At 36.2% G+C, this 21,034-nt stretch overlaps 2 protein-coding genes across 3 annotated transcripts in view; one reads left to right on the top strand and one right to left on the bottom strand.

The window, feature by feature from the left end:
- Positions 1 to 14,791, bottom strand: part of LOC123701647 — a 50,930-nt gene extending 36,139 nt beyond the window's left edge. For both annotated transcript variants that reach the window (XM_045649133.1, XM_045649132.1), the window contains exon 1: positions 14,554 to 14,791. In XM_045649133.1, the coding sequence (XP_045505089.1) occupies positions 14,554 to 14,621 (68 nt within the window). In that variant the 5' untranslated portion in view covers positions 14,622 to 14,791. The remainder of the gene's footprint in view (positions 1 to 14,553) is intronic.
- A 1,037-nt stretch (positions 14,792 to 15,828) lies between these two features.
- On the top strand, positions 15,829 to 17,566 carry LOC123701986 (zinc finger and SCAN domain-containing protein 31-like). The gene is made up of 3 exons (XM_045649618.1): positions 15,829 to 16,480; positions 16,721 to 16,868; positions 17,431 to 17,566. The coding sequence occupies exons 1-3, from the start codon at positions 15,829 to 15,831 to the stop codon at positions 17,564 to 17,566; spliced, it is 936 nt and encodes a 311-aa protein (XP_045505574.1).
- Positions 17,567 to 21,034: the final 3,468 nt, after the last annotated feature.

Genomic DNA, 21,034 nt, shown 5'->3' on the forward strand with positions numbered 1-21,034 from the left:
TAAAATTGAATCCAATCGTCACAGAGAGCCGCTTCTAAGAATTATCATTATAGGAACATATATGTTGGGAAAAAAATTTTACACACCTATTAGTTGAGTACTTAGGGGACTCTAAGTCGTATCAGCCCAGGGCCCCATAAATTCAATCCGCCCCTGTCTAGTAGTACGTAGATAGGCTCCTAAATGCTTAATTAGTTCTTAATTTTATAAAAAGATGTTTGGAATCGTGTGACCATGGTAGTATCTATGTAAATAACACTTTCACATGCTATTTAAATCAAACGCATGCTTACCAATTACCATGCATTTATTCCTATAGCACTCCTCAAGATGCAAACAGTGGAAGACGTTTTCCTGTTCAATTGGTATGAAGTATGAACTATCCCGTTGTTTTCATGTTTAAGTACCTACTTAGGTTTTGTTATGTTTTGAATTTACTAACTGTACTACGTTACTCAATCCATTGAATATTTTCAGTGGAAACTGTGTAGAACTGAAAAATTCATTTGATATTTTTTTTTAATAAATAAATATTTCGAGACAATTTTCACACACGGCACGATCTGATCCCATATTAAGCTTTCGCTTGTGTTATGGAAACCGCAGATGGCTGATAAACATAAATATATAATTTTAAATAAATACTTACATAGATAATTAACACCCAGACACAGAGCAAACATCTATGTTCTTCACACAAATATTTGCCCCGGGTGGGAATCGAACCGACGACCAGTGGCTTGACAGGCAGGGTCACTACCAACCACGCCAACCGGCCAGTCAAATTCAGTCAATTTTGATCACGAAATACAAATCATAATCATACTAGAAAAAATTGTGCTCAATAGTAATAATGAATTTCAGGGAGAGAAGAAGAGAGCAGTGCAGTAAGCATTTTGTTAACAAGAAAGCATCATCTAGTTTTGTCGATTCTACGAAATTCTTCTTTTTACTGCATTTATTTTTATGGAATGATTATTTACTTCATTATTTTTGAAATCCTCATTTCCGATGAACAATTTAACTTCCCATAAAACGACTTACTAACTTACCAAAAAATAATGTGTGCGTGTACTAGTGTACACACGTAGAAGTGAAACTTCTTTATTTTTCAAAAAATAATTTACTATATGCAACTTTACAGAAATACGTCAATCACGCGTGGCAGGGATAAGAAAAAGATGGCGCGTAACGGTAAAATGTCACGCGTAACGAAAACATGTTACACTAAATTTTTTTCCAACCCCGATAACTACAGAAGTTTCACTTCAAAAAAAATACATAACCTCCACCTGTATGATTTATAAAGCGTAGCGAAGCGTAGCATACTCTACACTATATTATAGAGTAAACAGTACAACATTTCCGTAGTAAAATTTTGTTTTCCCGACTTTAGTACCGTGGTCCGTGACCCACATAGCTGGCAAGGTGTGACGCACTTACAACGTCACTCTTCTTATCCAGACTTTTGTCTAGACAGCAGGTGTTAATATTTATTATGTGTTAAAAACTAATTTGTTCGACCGGAAGATGTTGAAAGAGTAGAGTGTATTATGAAGGCTAATTTTTCTCAATGCATTAAGTTTGTGTATAATTCAATCGAATTGAGCTGAGATACCGCTCAATTCAATATGCTGAATTACAGTTTTCCAAATGACTTAAACAATAAAAGCCTCTAGAGAGCTACGATTCAGAACGAATGATCGAGATTTGTCTACTCATAGCGCAGTTCTGTGTACCTACATTGTAATTTGTAAATGGTAGGTAGTACAAATGTATATACATACAATACTAGCTTACAGCCCGCGGCTTCGCCCGCTTTTACTTAAACCTAATAAATTATATACTAAATCCTTCCTCTTCAGTCTTCAATCACTCTATCTATTAAAAAAACCGCATCGAAATCCGTTTCGTAGTTTGAAAGGTTTAAGCATACAAAGGGAGATAGGGACAGTGAAAGTGACTTTGTTTTATACTATGTAGTGATACACATAAACTGTATGTATCTATATTTTCAACCCCAACATTTAGAGAATCAATCAATGTTGTCCCTCTATACAAATACGTTTGTTTACATCGAAACATTCCCTTACTCCTTCCTCAAACATAAATCCTTTCACAAAGCTTCTATTACCTTTTCACTTATCACACACAGCCTGTAGTCTATGTAGTCTATAAGGCGTAAGCCTTCTTCTGTGTATTGACTCAATACTATTGAAAATAAACATGTGGTATAAAATATAGCTTCCAATCCAATTTTCCAATACATGCTATCGACAACAGGCTCAACTGCCGCGGAAGTTGAATGCATTTCCTGCATATCCTTACTGTTTGAACTAAGTTGTTTCGTATGCGAAACAATCATCATAGTTCAAAGCTTTTTGTTTGCTTTTACTTGTATCAAATACCTCTTTTATCTCCTCTATTTTAATAAAAGCAGTTTTTATTGGACTCTTATTAATCTGGAATTTGAATCTTCTTTTATCTTTAAACGCAATTCGAATAGCCAATAAAACTCAAAAAATAATTCGCGCATGTCAGTCTCAATAAAAATAATTACCCAAGTAGATGGGTGGGTATAGCGAGAATTTGCGGCATCACAAACAAATAATTAAATTAAATCACCTCGAAGTATTAGCGGTGTTATTATGTGTCGATTGGCGGGTAGCCAGACGAAACTTCCAATGGTTTATTTTTCAGCATTAAATTAAGAGTAATAAGCGGTAAGACGCTCGATGTATGGATTCAATAAATAATAAACTTGAGGGTTTTTCGTTCGATGAAACGGATTAACCACCTGATCAAGTGTGCAAATTATTATAGTTCATAATTAATTATGACTGGCTTTAGCCAGGAGTATGAAGCCAGAATAATATGTAACTACACTTAAGAATTATTATTTCGCTTTGTTATTGTTAGAATAGCTATCAACACAGAGCTCATCTAGAGTCTGAACTTGAAATAAAGGAACTGATCCTAGGAAAAGTGTTGATTATAGATTACAGTTAAGTTTTAACAAGTATAAGTAACTACTCCGAAAATTTTAGAACATTTTAAATGATTTCGGTACATATAGAAACCCTTATTTACTACATATTTGTTTTATCATCTCTACGAGAACGTAGTTGCAAATCATAATAGAAATTATTATTGATTCATTACTTCATAATCGAGAAAATTCATAATTTAATTACAATAATGGACAATGCAGCAGTGAATTGCTAATTAACATACCTACAGATAAAATAACTTAAATAGTTATTTACAATTCATAGCAAGTAAAGTTACGCTTAATAGGCTCTCTTTCATTCTCTTCTTAGTTACGACACTGAGCTGGGCTAGTAGAATTCTTAATTGCTGGGGGAATTCCTGAAGATCAGCTATTCTTCAGGAATTTGCTAAAGTCGAGATTACATAAGTTACAAACAAAATTTACAGAAATACAACATGCTTTTACAATATCCACTTAAACATTTACCCCTAACCCGCATCCGTTCGAGTCCCGCCTCGTGATCGAATTTTTTCTATTCTTTATAAATTTATATTTATAAAGCATTTGAATGCCATAAAACCAAAAAATATAAATTCAACACTTAAACATTGTCTTTATTTATGCATACTACCCACTACGTATTTAATAAAGATAACCACTACTGTCCTGCAATGAATTAACGCTGCAGTGCTGTGACACGAATCCCGTTGCCAAAACCATTTCATTGTCTTCACTGTTTCGTGATGCTGTTCGAATTATTGACCTAAATCCTAATCGAAAGGGATGTGTTGACTGTGTTGTTGGACATTAATTGGTACGTAATTACGACGTTGATTGTTTGTGTAAAAACTCTTTAAGTGAATGTATACAATAATGTATCGTAAAGTAACAGAAATATGAAATAACTAGCTGTGCCTGGTTTTAGCAACATTGCTCCGCTCCTATTGGTCCCAGCGTGATGATATATAGCCTTCTTCGGTAAATGGACTACCTAAGAGTGAATTAATTTTTTAATGGATCCATGGTTCTTGAGATGAGCGCTTTCAAGCAAACAAACAAAAAGTGAGGCAAGAAGATTTCAATGTTATCTCAATTTATGGTATAATCTGAAGCTATGATTAACAAGTCTGCTTCTTCTTAAACACTGCGTGCTCTATATCTTTTTACCAGAAAAACTTTGGGCCAAGTAAGATTGAAGAAATGCTTCGACTCACTTCAGGTTAGAAGCTTAGATCTTTAGACAGTAAGGTCCTTTGAACTCCAAGGCAAATCAACATTGCAATAAACACAACACAAACATTTAGATTGCATATCACGTAAAGTCCACATCAAATCTCCTGAGCAGGGTAAGATGGAAGATTCGAGACCATTAATTTTGTAAGTGGGAGTCGAGCATTGCTTCGGCACGAAATGGGTCAAGCTCGCACCGGGGAAGTTACCACACCCTCACAGAAAACCGGCGTGAAATGGTGGCATATTAACAGTATGCTACCGTGTTTCGTACGGTGAGTGAGGGGTCCGGAGACCCAAAAACAACCCCCAAATATGAACGCGGTATTATCAGGCAGAATACCCCAGGAGGGTACCGGCACCTACGGTGCAGGAGAATCCCTCCCGCAGCGCCTGCGCTGCGGCAGCCCGTCGTATTCTGGGGCGGGCATAATTCCGCTCGGTCATGTGCCAAGGGGTTCGCAGTGCAAGCGAAGAAAATCACCCCCCTCCACTCTCACGGTGGACTTTTGTAACATCCGGGGGCTGCACACTAATTTAAACGCCGTCCACTACCATCTTGAGACGGCTAAGCCGGCCTTGCTCTTCCTGACTGAGACTCAGATATCAACTCCGGCCGACGTATCTTATCTCACATACCCTGGCTTTAAGCTGGAGCATACTTTTGCACCGCGTGCCGGGGTATGCGCATACGTTAGGGAAGATATCTGTTGTCGACGTCTTGGCACCCTTGAAGGTGAGGATCTGTCCATTATCTGGCTGCATATTGACTGCGGCGACCACCCTCGCGTCTATGCTTGCCTGTACAGATCCCACAGCGGGAATACTGGTACCGACCGTTTATTTGAGCACATCCAAGAGATGATCGACACTTTGCTTGTACAGTTCCCTTCTGCGGAGCTTGTGGTTTTAGGCGATTTCAATGCCCACCACGTTGAATGGCTTGGGTCGCGTACAACTGACCACGCGGGACGAACTGTGCACGATTTCGCTCTAGCCTATGGCCTAACACAGCTGGTCTCATCGCCTACGCGAATACCGGATGTGGAGGGCCATACTCCCTCTCTTCTGGATCTTCTGCTGACCACACATCCCGAGAACTATCAGGTCTCCGTCGTGGCCCCACTGGGGTCATCAGACCATTGCCTGATACGGAGTATGGTGCCACTTACGGGTTCGAAACAGCAGACACCTGCAGCTCGACGCCGTGTGTGGCACTACAAGTCGGCAGACTGGGACGGAATGCGTGGTTTTTTCGCTTCCTACCCATGGGGGCCTGTTTGCTTCTCCTCGGAGGATCCCAACGCTTGTGCTGAGTCTATCACTGACGTGGTACTGCAGGGTATGGAACTATTTGTGCCATACTCTGTTGTGCCCGTCGGTGGCAAATCCAAGCCTTGGTTTGGACGTTCCTGTAACATGGCGTCTCGCCAGAAACAGGAACTTTTTCAAGCCTGGGTTGCAGCAACGGCGTGTCGCGATCCAAGCGTTGGTCTCATCAGGAAGAAGTACAACTTTGCCTCCAGATCCTACAAAAGAGAAATCGCTAGGGCTAAATCTAGTTATATTGGTGCACTTGGCGATAGACTAACGCGACTTCCTTCGGGAACAAGGGCGTTTTGGTCCCTCGCCAAGGCCATCCAAGGTAACTTCTGTCGTTCATCCTTTCCACCTTTGCACAAGGACGAAGACTCTCTGGCCCATTCCGCTAAAGAGAAAGCCGAACTCTTGGGCGCTCTCTTTGCTAGGAACTCGACGCTTGATGACAGGGGAAAGACACCGCCGACCATCCCGCGGTGCAACCATTCAATGGCGGATATACGTTTCACACAACGTGCCGTTCGAAACGCTCTCTTTTCCCTTGACATCCATAAGTCGACAGGGCCGGATGGAGTCTCCCCTATTGTGCTTAGGACATGTGCTCCTGAGTTGGCACCGGTTGTAACGCGTCTTTATCGGCTCTCTTACGCCAAAGGCATTGTTCCGAATTCGTGGAAGACTGCTCTTGTCCACCCAATCCCTAAAAAAGGCGATCGCTCAAATCCGTCTAACTACAGACCGATCGCCATCACTTCCTTACTCTCCAAAATAATGGAATCCATTATTAACAGCCAGCTCATGAGGTATCTGGAGGAGAACCAGTTGTTAAGCGACCGGCAATACGGTTTCCGTAGTGGTCGCTCGACTGGTGATCTTTTGGTGTACCTCACTCACAGATGGGCGGAGGCGGTTGAGAGTAAAGGGGAGGCATTGGCTGTAAGTTTGGATGTAGCGAAAGCCTTCGATCGGGTCTGGCACAAGGCACTTCTAGCGAAATTACCATCTTTCGGACTTCCTGCGAGGTTATGCGATTGGGTTGCCAGCTTCCTGGAAGAGAGGAGCATTAAGGTCGTTATCGACGGTTCTTGCTCTAAGCCTCTTCATGTGAACGCTGGTGTCCCACAAGGCTGCGTGCTATCTCCTACACTGTTTCTTCTGCATATCAATGATTTGTTACAAATCAGTAACATTCATTGCTATGCAGACGACAGTACGGGGGATGCTCTTTATCCCGGCCGTGCAAACACCTCAAAGGAAAGCCTCAATGAGAGTCGAAACAAACTTGTGTCTGAAGTCGAGTCTTCTCTCCAAGAAGTCTCGGATTGGGGCGAACTTAATCTTGTCGAGTTCAATCCCGTAAAGACACAGGTTTGCGCGTTCACCGCTAAAAAGACCCCATTTGTCGTAGAACCTCGGTTTAAGAGTACTCCCCTTAGTATATCGCCGAAAATCGGAATCCTCGGAGTTGAAATCTCGAGTGACGTTCAATTCCGCAGTCATTTGGAAGCGAAGGCTAAATTAGCCTCGAAAAAACTTGGTGTGCTCAGTAGATCGAGACAGTACTTCAAGCCGGCCCACCGACTTCAGCTGTACAAGGCTCAGGTGCGACCGCATATGGAGTACTGTTCTCATCTCTGGGCCGGAGCCCCACAGTATCAACTCCTTCCTCTTGACCGCATCCAACGTCGAGCAGCTCGAATTGTCGATGACCGTAGGCTTTCCGATAGGCTCGATCCACTGTCAGTGCGGAGAGACGTTGCGTCTCTCTGTATACTGTACAGAATCTACTATGGGGAGTGCTCTGAGGAATTGTTCCACCTTTTACCAGCCGCACAGTTCCACCACCGGACCTCACGCCGTAAAAACCAGTTCCATCCGCACCATCTGGATGGTTGGCGCTCCACCACTGTCCGCTTCACCCGCAACTTCCTTCCGCGTACGGTGAAACTGTGGAACGATCTGCCACCTGCGGTGTTCCCGAACAACTACGACATTGGGGCCTTCAAGAAAAGAGCGTATTTGTCCATTAAAGGCCGGCAAAGCACCTGTAACACTACTTGTGTTACAAGTGTTTATGGGCGGTGGTGACCACTTAACATCAGGTGGCCCACCTGCTCCTTTGCTTGCTCTGACATAAAAAAAAAAAAAAAAAAAAAAAAAATTAAACACATAACTCGATTCATTAGTTATATAACATGGCATGAGCGCTTCCTGTCCCCAAGGATGTTGTTTTAGACGAGATATTATCATGATAAATATACAAATGTATATAGTATATAGAAATTCGTGAGCCAACTTCTGTAATGGGTGAGTTCAAAATTATATTGGTCAAAGTAATCGTTGAATAAAAAGACGTGTGGCAATCGGGGACTGCCGCGGTAACGCTATTGCATGCTATGCCTTCAAGCCACACCTCCATGCCCGTCGGAGTGGGGAGCGTGAGGTTTTTTCGTTACGGAATTTATGGATTAGGCCCCGCGCCGCGCTCGAGGCCCGCGTTAGAAGCTATGCAATAGCTAAAAAATTTGATCTTCCTCATCATGACGGGTAGGTATATTGACTTCATACTTCTTCTAATCTTTGAGATTTGTATAAAATTGTAGATAATATAAGATGAATGAGGAAGAATATAAAGATATGTATCAATTAACGTGCCAGACGCGCAGATTTCAATTTACGTGCTAGACTCGCTTGCACGCATGGGATTTACCTCATATTTTTAAAATTTTCAACGCGTAGCTACGTGTAATTTGCAGAACGCGGCAAATTAATGGAAATTCATTTTCATTTTGACAGTTTCATATCCATTTGCTCTAGCTATAGCCCAACGCATGTAACCTACGGTTCGTAGTAGAAATCTGTGAGGTAAATTTCGTTTACACAGAATTCCATCCACCTCTCTACGTCAGTCTCCCTTCCTTTAAGATCCTCACAAATAAGAATGAAGCAAATCAAGCTTCACCTGATATTTTGGTTTGAAGGAAATGACGTTTGACCTTGCCACTTCCCATAAAATAGTCGTCACACGGCTCGTTACCTAATGGCTATTCTCGCGATAATAAATAATATTTATTATAACTGAACACCGGCATATGATCTATTTTCGTGCCAATATATTTAAGTCGATCGTATTTGATAAATAGATTTTCACAATCAATAAATCATAATCATCAATGAAGTAATACCTCGTAATATATTAAACAAATAATATTTTTTTTGGAATTGTTCCACAGATCACAGACAGTTCCTTAAGTTCCAGTAGATCGGGAATTAGAAATTTTTCTAAAATGATTACAGTTTCTTAAATTCTATCTGAATTCACAGATATAATCAAGTGAACTGTTATGAGCATGTGCAAATTTTAATAATAAAAAATTAATAACTACTAAGTGTTTACTTCAGATCGGTAATTAATCCTTTCATTGTCGGGCATATTAAATTTCCACCGCAACAACATAATCCAAGAAGTGAATAAATATATTCCGTATACTGTTTAATAGGTGTAATCTATCACATTACTTCAAATATATATATAACAAGATTGTATCATTATTTCTTGATCGCTACTTCTGACAAATATCATCCGGAAAATTTTCATTATATCCGACGATGAATACTGCAGAAGTGTAAGAAAAATTCCATTATCTTCAAAGCGCTGATGTAAAGTTAAAATCCGCACATCGAGTGAAAAAGAACATTTTAGTGACCAATTATATAAAAGGCCAATTGAAATACCTCGTAATTGTGATATAGATGACACCACGCTGGTCCCAATTGACCGATATTGTCAATTATTCATAAACTTTATACTATCATCCACAATTTAAATAATAACTTCTCCTTTCTACTTGCTCCTTTGGGATGACTTCCAACGAATTAATTAGGTTTCCAACTTTATATGTCGGAAATGGTTGCTGGCGTTTGTTACGATAAAGTGGCTATAAAAAATCCACAACGAAAGATAAAGTTTGTAAACCACTATATGACAAAGCTTTTTAAGAAATGGGTCAGTTTTTATTCAAGTTCAAATGCTATAACGGTCTGATAAATAGCAATTTAAAGGCGTAATTGTACTTGATTCATGACTGTACTAGACAAAATTTTGGAGAAAAACTACCAAGTACCTACACTTGACGAAAACTATTCCTAATTTAATTCACTATTAAAGTATTAAGTCATCACGTTATCTTAATCGATATTTACTTACATTAGCGGTTAATTGAAAATGTACAGGACGGTAAGATTATAACTGAACGTACTTTAAATACTCAACAGATTGTACGCATATTAATCCTGGAATTCTTTCTGGCATTATCCTAATGACTCTGCCACGTACAGGACATTAGCAGAACCACGAATGTATAACCATTCAAGATATATCATATAAAATTCTGAAAAGAATCTCAAAAGTATACCCACGTTTAAATTAAGATCTATCTCCAATACACATTGTTTTTCAGTGACTAACTCCAATTCCCCAAGACAAATATTCCACATTTCGTATTGTCTACACGACTCGTTTGCAAATAGTTGCCAACAACAGCATGATTGATTGTGACAAGCCTCATTTATGAAGCAATTCGTGTAGAGTTAAGACACTTGATATATAATTGGATCGCAGTACATTTTTAACGATTAATTTGCTATTCATATGAATGGTGTTGTTCAGTTTGACACAGTTTATCTCCTTGGACTGACGAATTCGTTTTGATAAGTCTTGTTCAAGTTTGACGCACGTGCCTTTTGCTTCGTTGGGCACAATATGGAAGTATTTTGAGTGAACAAGTTTTGGAAATAAATAAGATTCTGAGAGAATACTTCGTGTTTCGAAGTTTCCATAATTATCTGCCGAAAATAAACTCTTATTTAGTTAATAAGTTTCAGTCAAACATTGAAGTGTATTTCATTCGTTTAAACATTCTTATAATGGCCATGTCCCTAGTGGCCCGTACCACTGTGTCTGAGGGTGTGGTTCGAACACAACGTCTAGAAAAGTACTGTGTGAATAACGTAATTTAGAGCGTATATTTCAATGGTTTGTATTTACGAAAAAGTTTACTTATGTCCATCTCGTTTTCGTTGTATCTTCATTTCTAAGGATCCAGGATAACCTTGAGTAGCTTCAGCCTTCAGGTACCTAGTTACACATTTCTTATGACTTAAGAACCACTGAACGGAATGGATTTTGATTGCATTAGGATAATAAGAGAAGACGTGAAAGAATAAGAAACATACAAAAGCACGTCTACTCGGTCGGAGTCGGGGCGAAAAGCTAGTTAATTATATAATTGCCTATTATTAATCGTGTGACAAGATAAATACTGCCTCGTGACAAATAATTGATCGACTATTATTTCTAAACTGTCTTATAACACGACACAAACTATTTTAATATATAAATAAATGTATTAAATCATTGGGTCTTTGTTATTTGTTTGTAGGTAAGTATATCATATTGTTTAACTTTACATTTTGATTTTATATCAACTATTTTTTTTAAACTTGATCTCTTACGAAACTTTCAAATCGATTTAATAAAATATTTTTAAAAGATTAAACTTATAACATTGTGTTATTACTTATTATTAATTCCTAAGTAAGTAGAAGTATGTAAAAATATCAATTCTGAAAATATCAATTATTGTGTTGGCTAGGTATTGTGCGCATAACTATAAGTAAGTACTTACAAATTGGCCTCGCTTATTTTACAAAAAAGTTTTTTGATCATGAAAACATGAGTAGATAAAACTAAATTGGGATAGTAGATTGTTTTATGAACTATGTACCTTGTAGGTGGAAGGTACCTAGTATTTTATGGACAGACAGCCTTTAATATTTTCTTATTTTTATGCGTTCTGATGTCATTTTACCGCCAACATAAACTTTCCTCACAATATAAACCGAAACATTTACCGTATTATTTCACAGTTTACCATATTCCAAATCCCTTTCCACGTTATAAAATCCAAACATCGCGGCAAACACTTAGGGCAGTGTCTCGTCTACCGTAATATAAAAATAGTACACCAGAAATACACATCATAAAATATATCAACCGTTGTGAACGTGCGTCTTGGATATTATCTAAGTGCTTAGGATGTAGGAATGTGTTTAATTTTTTACGTGGGCGGCTCTACAATATGAGTATCAGGGTATGATGAGATTTCAACAGGATTAAATTTGTGTAATTCATGTTTAAGGGGAAACGATAGCTAGAGTAAGTTAGTTCAGTTTTGTTTCAGGAGAAAAGACAATTTGTCAAAGAAATTGACAAAATAATGGGCACAACACCACCTCATATCCATCCCAGAATTTTGAAAATTGGTACAGTTACAAATTGTCAGACCATCGGCTAACTACTTGGATAATTTCCCAAAAAAGAAGTAGTAATAAAGTCCACTTTTAGCTAGCTTTTTACTTTTTATACGATAGCAGAATGTCTATCTATATAAAAATTTATATCATTCGTAAGACATTCTACAGAGACACGACAAAGCGTGGCCGGGTTAAGCAATTAATTAAAGGTCATTACACCCTTACAACTACTGCATTTAAAGGTGGACAGCATTAAAGGAGAACATACCTATAATTTTACTTACATCTATTCTGGCGTTCATACAAACCAGCGGAAATAACATACAGACAACATCCAAGGAAATAGCATGTACACCTACAAAGCAAATCGACATAATAACACCTATACTATTACCTCATACTTACCTGTGGTATTATATTATCTGTGCTATAACTATGAAAGTACATAAAACCACAAGTAAACGAACTGTTCATTTGGAAGTGTTCTGTCCAATAGGTGTGGCTATGCCACTATAATTTCAAAGGCCTAACCTGCCTGAGTCTTTACGCATGTGGTAGCTCGAAACCAATAGGTTCGATTGCCTTTTTCATAGTTCACAGAACTATTAGACTTTAGAGCTGAATATTCAAGTAAAAGTTACTATTTCATATGCCACCATAATAATATGTATTTCTTACGAATGTATTCTTCCAAGTAGGAAGTACGTACTAACTACCTCCTAAATAGTTTGGAACTACATAGTTAATCAATTTTGATGAAGATGATAATGATTATTATGATTTGATATTTTAAAAACTAAACAAAACATGTATAATGCATTAACTTTCATGAAAAGTACTTGCTCTACTTTTTCTGTCGGGTCTCGGGTTCTATGAAACGAATGTAGGTATTGTTTTTTTTAAGCTATTGCATAGCTTCTATCGCGGGTCTTGAGCGCGGGGACCGAATCCAGAAATTCCGTAACGAAAAAACCTCACGCTTCCCACTCCGACGGTCTCGGAGGTGTGGCTTGAAGGCATGCTATGCAATAGCTTTACCGCGGCGCGGCCGGCAGTCCCCGAGTGCCACACGTATTTTTTTTTTTGATTAGATTGTTAGTAGATTATCTTTGTTTTATGAGGTACATGTATTTCTGTGTATACCTGCGACTTATTATACCTACTTATATCGTATATAATCTATAATATAAAAATGAATCGCAAAATGTTTTGGTAAGCGCATAACTCGAGAACGGCTGAACCGATTTCGATAATTCTTTTTTTATTATATTTCTTGAAGTACGAGGATGGATCTTATGTAGAGAAAACGTGAATATGTACCACGGGCGAAGCCGGGGCGGACCGCTAGAACTACATAAAAATATTGTGGGTAAGTAGTTATTCGCAAAAGCTCTTTCATAGGCCACCTATATTATTAAATACCGACACCGAATAGTAGTGTTAATGAAGACATATTACTAAAATAGATTATTATGCACGAGTTGAATCGAAATGTGGTTTTATAAGGCTCTATATGCAGAAATTCAGCTACCAACTCTCTAGAGGTATATCCTTGATATAAATTAACACCGATAAAAGGGAGATACCTATGCGCAAAGCTCTCGTCTAAAATATAATTTATATGTAAATTTGGTGTTTATAGACAGCTAGCTATATCTACGGTCATATGGAGTTGGAGGCTAATAATGGCAAAGACAAAGATGCGTAATATAGTTAGGACCAAGATACGAGTAAATTATTATTAAAATCTATGTGTATTAGGTATTCGGTAAGATATCAACAGTTGATCGGACGAAGAAAATAATTTAATATGAGAATTAGGAATTTCGTGGAAAGCCTGATTACAATTCTGAAAATGCCTTTAATATATCCAAATGTAGGTATACAAGGTGAATACGAAAATATGTATTTTATAATAATCTGCCAAAATATAGTTTGGAACAACCGCAACGTGGTGAGAGTACTATTAATTATTTCGTGGCGTAAGTTGATTAACTATTTACTACGTAGGTACTAGGTAGGTACCTATTCCCTGAATTCAGCAAAATTCTGATATTCCCAGAGAAGGATCAATAACCGGTAAATAGTCGTGATTCAAAGAGATGTTTCATGTCTTTTTGGATATAATTTAAAATTAATGTACGGAACTCGTAATCGTTATTACTATTAAGTATTAAACTAAACTAACGAATCCGAAACAGGAAAGGATTAAAACCTCAACTAGTTATAGTTGTTCTCTGTCTAAATAATAAGTACCTGTATTGAACAATAATAGCTTTTAAAAAATACATTTTTCAAATTCCATCTCAGAAGTAGGTGGGTGGGTAGTATTCGCACTCCCAATATAACGCTCATCTTTTAATTATCTTATTTTATAAGTTTAGAGCGTTATTGCTTCAAATGATAATACATATTTCAAAAACACTCTTTGTAATGTTGCCTTTACAAGCGGAATAAATTAAAATGCGACGACAAATAGGTAACAGCTATTCACAAATTACGAGAGGTCCTTTCAATGTATTGATTTATCGTCATCCCTGTTGTGATACGATGACACTCAAAAACATACAATAACTTTTATAAAAATGTTTTCATACATTTTACTTTAATATATTATTTTTCGTAGTTTTTCAACACGACTTTTCAGATTTTGACCTTCACGCAGTGTCAAAATTAAAGATACAAAAGATACTCACTCTTCCGACTGCTGCGAAACATTATCCTTATCCTTATGAGCCTGCCCAGAGCTACACGAATTGCCCATGGCGCCGCTGTTCCACCACTTTATCTCAACATCACCGTATTAATTTATTACAATACACTAAACACCATTTATTTCATCAAAACACGAGCACATGCGAAATGCTTTTGTTGTTTGGCATCGCCCGGTATCACGACGAAGCGGCAAAATAAAGCGCAACAAGACACGCACTCACTACGTCGTCTCGGCCGCGAATAAAATCGATTCGCGCCCTCTTGTCATTTGCCCCCCGCCCATGTTCATACCTCGCGTGTGCGCCATTTTTATATTTTCCATTTTACGTTTCTTCGCACTAAAAAGTTTTTATGGTAGTTTTTCAATATTATCAAACTCTTACGCCCTTTAACTTAATATATGTAACTTAAATCTATAACAAAATAAAAGGATGTAGCGTAAATTAATATTTATTATGAAAAATAATAAATATAATAAAATATACACGATATAAAAATAAATTTCTGAAATCATCTGCATCAAACTGTGGCATCAAAAGTGACACTGGCAGCTGAAAATAGGCATCCGCTAAAATTTGAATTTTAAAAATAAAACACGCTTCTGTTGTTATTTGTTTCATTTCTGTCGATTTCAACAAGTGCTTTACAGTATAATGACCTAAAAGCATTATTTTAGTGTTGTTTATGTGTCTATTGATTGTTTATTAGGAAATAATAAGCATATAAGTAATGCCAAAGTGTTTCGTAAATTCCGTTCGTCCGTTAATGGAATTTTTCATTCATGAAACAGGTAATTTTCAGAAATTTAAAGATATGCATTCATTTCAATATTTTTTTTTGTTAATTGTATTTGTATGACTGTTATACAATTTAACACTCTTTTGCTTTTAATGTTTCGTTATTCCAATATATAGTTAGATACTATTATATTATAGAGTCAACTTATTACTTTAGTACAGACGTGTTATTTTAATATTAGTACAATTAATACAGTAGTGTTATTATTGTAATGGCTAATGTAATAGTATTTCTATCTATACCTATGTACTACATTGTGGTACGAGGTACGTATATCTATATAACCTATGAAATACACACACACCAATATACGCGTATCTACCAATAACGTAGTATATTATTATTAGTCTGTGGCTAAACACATACGTCGCTCCCGGAAAAATCTAAACCATATTTTTTTTTTTAATCTTTCTTATGTATCATCGATAGGATAAATATAAGTAATATTAAACTTTAATATGTATCAATTTCTAGATGAAATAAGAACAGCGCGGGGCCCAAAAATGTCGTTAAAGAAACAGAGAACTCTTTTAAAAACGAACGAAACTATTTATCATGATAAAGTACCTATATCTACGCGATTCTATCTTCAGCTATTGAAGAAAAGTCAATTCTTACCACAATTTACTGAGAACGAAAGTTACGACTATGCGTCGGAAAGTGAAAAAGCCGTAAATTCACCGGAACTTGGTAAAAAAAGTTCGAATCATAAACGCGAAGTTGATAAATCCACGTATAATCTAAGATCGACCGAATCGAAAACAGAACGGAAGGTTTTTAGTGAAAAAAGGCGTAGGCGAAGGAAAAGGAATGTACCAGCCGTAGATTCAGCCCTTGCTTTACCAGAGACAAAGCAGGCCGAAAAAAAAGTTAACAAAGAGCCATTGGCGCCAATTATAGAGGAAATAAAAAGTAGAGAACCTTTGAAGAGTGTATTCAAAGGCGGATCTGCAATTGATAAAATTGCTGAAAAATTGAAGAGCTTAGTTCGAAATAATGCGGAAGAAAAACTAAATAAAGAGCTCTTGTACTGCAGGGAATCTTTTGATAAGGAGAACTTTATGGAAATTAACGAAAAAGATAATGAATTTGACCCTATAAAAGATAACGGTATAATTTTCTTAATCACCGTGTTTTTATTTAGAATTTTATAAATTAATTAAAAACGAAAAAAAATTGCAGAAAATTTTAACTTTATCACTCTCATCATTATATATTTAATCGTAGTCTATCAGTACATAGAATGCGTTTTGGTTGTTTCAACTCCCAATAGTCCAGTTCTTCAGCAGATATACAGTACATTAGCATACGCTAATAAAACCCAACGGATTTTAGGCTACAAGTCCCCAGAAGAGCGCCGTCGTCCAAACCACGTGTGTACGTACTGTGGGAAAAGCTTCGACCGGCCCTGGGTGCTAAAGGGTCACCTGCGACTGCATACTGGGGAACGGCCCTTTCCCTGTCCGTATCCGCATTGTGGCAGGACGTTTGCTGATCGGTATGTTATGTTGAATTGTCTAAAATAAGTGTAATTTATTATATCTTTTTTTTTAGACTTTGTAATTTATTTTGAAAGAAATTTCTATAATTGGTTGGTCTATTAGTAGGTTTTGGGAGGAAAAAATTTCTTGAATCTGTTTTCACGAAAGATGTTGTTGTGAAACTACATATATTTTCAGTTTTGTAACAAGGGATTTCTCTTTTTTCACGTTAAGCAAAGGCTTGAGCTTTCCTTTATTGGTATTGAAAACATAAATTGATACCTGAAAGCTGGTACATCGCAATTTTCAGACACACGTTTCTTGTCTGAAGATTGATCAATGAGTTTCACCCATTTCACGAAAGTAACCTTTAGTTTTGTAAAATTATACTATTTGTAGTTATATGAAGGAAAAAAAAGAAACCGTTTATTCTCATTTCTCATTTTCCAATTTATAAATGTTTTGAAAAGATGGGAAAAAAATACGAATATCCTCGTGGACAATTTTTTCTATTTTAGCAAATATTTATAATTTGAAAATTTCATTTCTATCAATCAATATAATAACATATCACAATAGTTCGAATCTCCGAGCGCACCAGCGCACACGTGGCCACCATTCCTGGCAATGGCGCTGCCAGCAATGCGGCAAGGCGTTCAGCCAGAACCGATACCTGGAGAGACATAGAGCTGATGCGTGTAGGAAGTATAAGTGAGATTCTGTTTGTTTTCTGTAATAATACCCCCCAAATTAGGGCCCGTTTAAACCGAAGTGGTAATTGGTATCCGCTACCGCCCTGGGTAGATATCCCGATGTGTACGCGATTAAGACTTACAGTATATTACTTGGAGACTCTAATCGCGTACTCATTTGTGAACTGATACCCACGTCGGTAGCGGATAACGCTCCAGTTTGAATAGGCCTTTAGCATCGACAACATGGCCTTTAGTATGGAAATCTTTTCGCTAGTTTTGAGTAATAATCATGGGCCTCAAATTCGGAATTCGTTGTAGTAAATGCAGTTATGTAAATGCACTTATGTAAATGCAGTTATGTTTGTCACAAGGTAGATTCATGAGTAGCAATTTTTTAGTTGCACACACTATTTTATTCAAATCGGTTCTATAGTTATTGAGTGTAGAAGTTGCGTGAAAATGGCTTTTGCAGAACATGTACTTTTTAAAAACAACGCATTGAAATATATTTTTTTTATAAATGTTAAGTGCCATAGCCTTGTACAAATCCTAGAGAATAGACAAAATTAGAAATATAACTTCGTAGAACTTATATAATTAGAAGTAAAGGCTCTCTTACAATAATATACCATAAACAATTTACAGACTGAACACCCGTCAAGCCCACACAAACTGTTCAAATAAAACTGATATAGTTCCTCTATATGGGATGATTTGTAACAGAAATGTGCTATCGAAGCCCCGTATAGAGGTCGCTAAGAACGACGATTGGAATGAAGAACCCATAGACTTGTCTATGGGCAAGAGGAATGAAGTTTTGTAGTCTATGGACAATTTGTTATACCATAGACAAAAAAAAAATAATGTAAATTAGCTAGGAATTATTAATCCGGAGTGACTTTTACCTATTATGTTCAAATTATAGCATTTAGGTTGAGATTTCTTAAGCTTTAATGAATAAAAATATTTTTGCATGTATGGTGGTTTATATTATATTTTTTTATTGATTAATTTTGCGATTAAAAAACATTTTAGGCTATCTTTTTTATTATTGATATGTGAAAGTATCGCCGAATATATTCCACGTGCGTTTCATTCTTACCAATAGGCAATATCTGGATTCTGAACTTTCAAATAAAACAAACCATTACACATATCACTTTATTTACACAATTACACTAAAATCAATATAACATTCAACACTTAAAAGCGATTTACTATCTATACGAACAATATTCATTTGATAAGCGAGATATTCTGACTCTGCTGTTCAAACACAAAAAGAAGATTAACAAACATGATACAGTAATTGACTTAAACATAATATTGACATAGTCGGTATTGTTGAAGATATACTTAAAACATAAGAAAAAACTGAATATTTAGGGCCGATTTTTCAATCCTTGGTTAAAATTTATCCGTCCAATAAAGTATTACGCGAACATTTTAAAATGTCACCTATAAACTATCAAATACGGACAATTAGAACACATTTTTGAAATCGTAGTTTAATACGTTTTTCGATCAACAACGATTGAAAAATCAGCCCTTTTTGAAAATTTTGTCGGATATATACGAAAATATTTACGGAAGTAGAAAGCATTTGAATTTACCAATTAAGTATATTTAGTTTTTTGGCGCACTTATATAATGACAAATTATACCTACTAACAAATAACTTTATAAGTGGTCATATCAAGCTTGTGCAAATTGCAATTTTTAAGTATTTAAGTAATAATTGCATATTCGGATTAACTTCACCGCATCCAATTGCTATAAGCACATATGTAGATTTTATTTTACGTAGTAAGGCTGGTTGCAGAGCTTGACCGACCGTCAGTGCGTACCGTCGGTCATCACCAATTGTATGACTATGACACTAATGCGCATGACAATACGCGTGCGTATGGTCGGTCTAGCTATGAAAGGTTTTATGAATTTCCATACATATGACAAGCGCGACTGACGTACGCACTGATGGTCGGTGAAGCTCTGCAACCAGCCTAAGACTCTTTGTAACTTAATTACGTTAAATGCAAGGCAATTTATATCAACTATTACGTAGGGCCAACGCTACAATAAATAATATTTATAAGACAAAATATTGTGTACTTATTCAAACAAAAATACAATAATTAAATTCAAAATAGTAAATTTCCACTACAACATATTTAATTAGAAAATACATATATACATGAATATTACGATAACCAACGCCAGATCTGAAAATGTTCGTACATAGGAATGTAGCTAGCTAAAAAATAGTTGGCAAAACAAAACATAATTATTTTGACACAAATTTATTTTTATAATCTGCATCAGTCAAAACATACCCTGTGCAAATTTAATAAAAATATTAAAAATTAACTTTTATAAATAATGACGTTAGAATACAAATAAAAACTTGTCATATTTTAAAACGGTTTTTAAAGGAATAATATAATATTTTAAAATGAAATCCTTTGGCACTACTTAACTACACAAGACATTAACTAGATTTTTGGTATAGTATTACCAACCGGATATATTAAGTAATGTACCAAATAAAAGGACCAATAACACGTGAGAATCAATTTGTATAATATATAATAATAGTAAATATAATTAGCAAATTAGAGCTTTAGGATATTTCTATTTCTGTTACCATAATTCATGGAAATACATACATATATTGAACTTGTAATGCATAGTTAATAATTCTATAGCAATTGCTTGTAGGATGTAGGTATGACTAGTTTATGAACAACAATGATTATAAAAATACTATAAAACCATTTGATATTTACAAAGTACCGTGAAAACTGATCTGCTATTAAGAGGAGGCTCCCTTACATAATTTCTGGCACTAAGAGACCGGTTAGACCGCTACGGTGCTAGACGCTAACACAGCCGCAATAAAGTTGAATATAGCGTGCGCTCTTTGATCGCGTTCGAGCTCGAAACGAAATCTCGAATTGAGATCAATTCGAGAGAAAAAAATATCTTTGGATTGGATAGTAAACTATATTTTCTTACTGTTCACATTTATTTTAGACATAAAGTCAAAGTAAATCTTTAAAAAAATGTAAGAATCCTTAAAAAAAGGCATAATTTATGAATAAAAAATGAATCGAGCGAAAATGTTACAATTACGTAACTGTCTTGTACATCGAAAGAAAAAGGCCAATAAATCATATTATATAGTTCCATTTTGATTGTATGTGTTACTGTTTCAGAATATTAATGCAAATTCACAATTTAGGGAGCCTCCTCTTAAATTCGATACTACGGCCATTTTTGGGACTTAATTATGTTTATTGGTACACTGGAAGAAATAATAAATAGTTATAGATAAAGATGAATTATTAACCGACAAGGTTTAACCTTACTCTTATAATAATTTACTGCATTTAGAAATGCATATAATATTATGCATAAAAACGTCGACACATACGTACATATTTTTTTAAACTATTATTCTAATATTCTTAAGTGTGCGTATCGCGTAT

Source organism: Colias croceus, chromosome 22 (assembly GCF_905220415.1).
Source record: "Colias croceus chromosome 22, ilColCroc2.1".
Lineage (NCBI taxonomy): Eukaryota > Metazoa > Arthropoda > Insecta > Lepidoptera > Pieridae > Colias > Colias croceus.